General features: G+C 34.5%; 1 protein-coding gene across 1 annotated transcript in view; it reads left to right on the top strand.

Annotated features, from left to right (window-relative positions):
• The window catches only part of PHIP (pleckstrin homology domain interacting protein), a 113,200-nt gene that overhangs the window by 102,517 nt on the left and 6,006 nt on the right, over positions 1 to 4,677 (top strand). Inside the window, exons 35-37 of the mRNA XM_012730986.1 lie at positions 2,811 to 2,963; positions 3,640 to 3,803; positions 4,259 to 4,518. Coding sequence (XP_012586440.1) covers positions 2,811 to 2,963; positions 3,640 to 3,803; positions 4,259 to 4,518 — 577 coding nt within the window. The remainder of the gene's footprint in view (positions 1 to 2,810; positions 2,964 to 3,639; positions 3,804 to 4,258; positions 4,519 to 4,677) is intronic.

Below are 4,677 nucleotides of genomic sequence, written 5' to 3'. Positions count from 1 at the left end.
GTCGATCTGCCTGTTCTGCTCCCCACTCTGTCTCTGGTGAATCCTCTCACCCTCTGCAACTCTGGCCTCTACCCCAGTTCTGTATGAATAAATAAATAAATCTTTAAAAAAAAATACAAATCTTGATCTTCTACAAGATTAAGAAAATCATATATCTCTATTTATCCTATAAATCTAGTAATATCCTGATATCAAAACCAGACAAAAACGTACAAAAGATGAAAATGTATACAAAAGATGAAAATGTAAAAACTTTCCATAAACTATATCAGTAAATAGAGTGCAACAATATATAAAAGTAATCATATTCCATGACCAAATATGTTTTTTCTCAGGATGAAAGGCTGGTTCTGTATTCAAAAATCAATATACAATTAATCATAAAAGAAAAAAGTCATATGACAATTATCCATGCAGAAAAAGTGTTTGACAAAATTGAATACCCATTTGTTCTAAGGATTTGTGTGTAGTGTATCATGAGATAATGTAAAGTTGATGTGATAACTCAGCTTAGAAGGAAGAAATTTATTATATTCACAGGTCCCAAAGAGAGGTCAACTTAGTAGTACAGGGCGATAATGGAAACATAAGAATTCAGTCAGGAGAGAGCCAGAACCTTTATTGGAGTGTCCCTGAGAAAGGCAAGGCAGAGCAAGTTAATTAGTAAAGTGTTAACTAATTTGATAAATACTTCTTGCCTTTGGGGAATAAGGTTGGTTTCTGGTGATCTGATACCTAAGTCTAGAATGATTCAGGGCAGAGGAAATACTGGTTTGATGTGAGAAATAAGGTGGTGGTTGGCATTCATAGGAAATACGTGTCTGCTGTGGAGCCGTTGGCAGTCTTTAACAATTGGCTAGCCCTCAGAAGATTGGTTTCTCAAATCTTTAAGGTCTCCAAAATGCTAGAGTATTAAGAATACTGTGAAGAATAAACTATAGTGGTACAGTTGACCCTGTGATGAATGGATACCAAATAGACATATCATAATTTAGTGACTCGAAATAAAGGAAGATTTCCTAAATTTCATAAATGGGTGAAGAACATCTGGCCTCTCTGGTGGCACAGTGAGTTAGTGCAGCACTACAAAGTAGCTGCAACCACAGCTGCTTCAAAACGAGTTCGATCCCCAGCCAGGGAGGTGATCCACATGACACAGCATGTGGATCTTGTCTTGCCTGCTGCTCCCTTCAGCAGTGTACTTCGTCATCTGCCTGTTCTGCTTCTTACTCTGTCTCTTGTGAATTCCCTCACCGTGCCTGCATCCCACACCTCTGTCCTGTACCCCAATTCTGTATTATAAATAAATGTTCAAAAAAAAAAAACCCTGCAGCTGACTTTATGCTTAATCATGAGAAACATATTATTTCCCTAAAAACAGAAATAAGGTAAGGTTGTCTACTCTTCTTACATCTTACATCATCATTCTCCCTTCAGGTGTAGTTCTCATGGGTCTCCCACCATCATAGCACTTGCGAGCCATTACCATTATCCCTTATGTTCTTCCTTCCCTTTTGACCCCTCTTCCATCACTGTGCTTTTGTTTGCCTCAAATCTTTGGTCAGCTTTCAAGTTTTGTCTTTATGATGATGCGTCAGTTTTCTTGTGTTCCAACAATAAATGGAACCATTCAGTTTCTTTTTCTTTTTCCTTCTGACTTAGTTTGCACTGCAAAATTACTTCTAGCTCCATCCATGTTGCTGCAAACGATAGGAGTTTATCTTATTTTGATCACTATGTAGTATTGCATTATGTGTATATACCACAGCCTAATGCATTCATTTGTTTCAGGACATGTAGGTTGTTACATATCTTAGCTGTTGTGGATTGCACTGCAGTAAAAGCTGAAATTCTGAGTTTCCTTTTGAATTAGTATTTTTGTGTCTTTTGGGTAGATTGTTAGTAGTGTCACTTCTCTTTCCAATATAGTACTGCTAATTCTAGCAGATACAGTATGTTAAGAAAAGGAAAAGGCATACAGATCAGAAGAAATGAAACTTTGTATGAGTAAAAGGCAGTAACCATTTTCTTTATGGTCAGACATTTGACAATTTAAATTTGATGTTGATAAATCAGTTGTACAGTACAGTTACATACTTAGGGGCTGTGGAAAAGAGTACTATTCTTCCCACTAACAGATGGCATTTGGGTAACTTTACAATATTCTGGTTGTTTTTCTGCTTTCACTTGCCAGTTTCTATCGCTTCTAATCTGTCACCTTAGTTTATACACAAGAGACTAGATAGAGACTGGGTTATTTCATTTCTGTGGAATGAAGCACATAATTTTTGTGACAAATATTCATAAATCTTGATTATTACAAAGTTCCCAGCTGTACTGAAATTGAGATCGCTAGAAAGCAGGCCTCCACATAAATGGGTTTATTTCCATTGCTTTTATCTCCTTACTTTAAAGAAACAGTTACGTTTCAATGAGTCAGTAACCTTTAGCTTGAGGGTAGTATGGAATTTGGGGGTTGTTTTGTTTTCACATAATACTTATAGAACTGATTTTTTTCAATACTCTTAATCCCCTTTTCCAACACAGTTCTACCCTTTATCCATTCTCCAAGGGGTGGAGAAAAGCTACTGACATGTTCTTAAATGAGAAAAATACTGTGTTGATTGCAAGTTAAAGGTTGAATTAAATTTTTTTAAGGGTAAAAGTAAGTCTTGAAGGGAACAAGGAATGGTCATTAGTAGTTCAAGGACTGCACTCATCATGGAAATTGTATGTGAATTCTTGTGCTGAGAAATACTGCTTTGTAGTAGTAGTGATGATAATAACACTATCTTTTTTCCTTCTCTTAGGATTACAGAGACATCATTGACACTCCAATGGATTTTGCTACTGTTAGAGAAACTTTAGAGGCTGGAAATTATGAGTCACCAATGGAGTTATGTAAAGATGTCAGACTTATTTTTAGTAATTCCAAAGCATATACACCAAGCAAAAGATCAAGGGTATATAATTAGATTTTTTTTTTGTTCCAATTGAATGAGATTATCAGAAAAGTATGTTAAATAAATGTTGCTTTTATTTAAAATTTAGGGCAAAAATGGATCTCTAGTGTCTTTCAATGGTATCCTAGTGGAACAAAGAATCTGTTTTTGTTTTTTTCTCCTATGAAATGCTTATGTCACCAATGTATAGAAATGGTTATTTTTATTGAAGGTAGTTATGGTTGATTAGCTACCACTTTTTGTATTCCTAGTATATGTGGGCTTAACTTTTCTACTATTTTCTGCATTAATGAACAGAGAACATTTACTTCTTTGGCCAGACAAGACATCACAAAGAGATGATACACAGAACAGTTTGAGACTGTTTCCAACCTCTGAGAAGTATACGTCTAGTATGAATGAGTTCATGACAGTTTTGAGTATATAAGCCATCTGAAGTCAGAGTAGGACATTCCTTAAAGAATCTTAAAATTTGGAAGAGCCTAATCTAAACACAAAAATAATTATCTGCTTCAGCTTTACTCAGCAAAAGATATGGGGGAAAAGCAGTATTTAAATTCTAAAAGCTTTTGCTGAAAGAATATTTAAATTATGTGTTTATGTTTATTAAACATGTAGTTTCCATTGAGGAGTATGTGAACAGTTTTCTTTTTTTTTCCTTTTTATCTTTCCCTAGATTTACAGCATGAGTTTGCGCCTATCTGCTTTCTTTGAAGAACACATTAGTTCAGTTTTATCAGATTATAAATCTGCTCTTCGTTTTCATAAAAGAAATACAATAACTAAAAGGAGAAAGAAAAGAAACAGAAGCAGCTCTATTTCCAGTAGTGCTGGATCAAGGTATTTGATTTCTTTTAAAAAGCATCAAGTGATCTATAACTTTGTCATCTAAATTATAGAACTTGGTGTTTTTTAATGCTTCCTTTACTATTCCCTATATTACAGAATGATATATTTGACATGCAAGTTCCTATGATGTGGAGGATTTTTAATCTTTTAACTAAAGCTATACTAGTGTAAGTGCTTAAATTCAAACTGCTAAATCTCTACAGTAAAACAGCATTATTAGGATAGTGATGGCATCATGCTTTCTGTCATATAACTATAGCATTTACAGCGATCCTTCACTAAATAATCACTTTTCAAAGGCTCACAACCATATGAAATCCACTACAAATCTCATATTTTAACATATTTCATAATAGTACAAATACTGAAGCCAACAGTGTTATAAAGCTGCTTTATTCATCCACATAGAGGTCTGAGAATCATTAATGATAATATTTTATTTACAGCCCTGAAAGAAAAAAAAGGACCTTAAAACCCCAGCTAAAGTCAGATATCTCTACCTCTCCATTCTCTACACCTACACGATCAATACCACCGAGGCAAAATGCTGCTCAGATAAATGGTAAAACAGAATCCAGTTCTATAGTCCGAACAAGAAGCAACCGAGTAGTTGTAGATCCAGTTACCACTGAGCAACCGTCTACTTCTTCAGCAGCAAAGACTTTTATTTCGAAAACTAATACACCTGCAATACCAGGGAAAACAAGTAAGAAATCAGTTTCTAAATTGAAATATATATGATGGCTTTTTTAATTTCAGCTTTTCATTGCAAAATGAAATGCACTGTACTTTGGTAAATTCCATTTAACAGCTTGGTTTTGCTTTGCTGTTTGTGCTCTTTTTAAATTTTTTTTTTTTTTTTTAA

This window comes from Condylura cristata, unplaced genomic scaffold (assembly GCF_000260355.1).
Source record: "Condylura cristata isolate star-nosed mole 26May11 unplaced genomic scaffold, ConCri1.0 scaffold00001, whole genome shotgun sequence".
NCBI lineage: Eukaryota > Metazoa > Chordata > Mammalia > Eulipotyphla > Talpidae > Condylura > Condylura cristata.
This window is presented reverse-complemented; position numbering and strand designations above follow the sequence as displayed.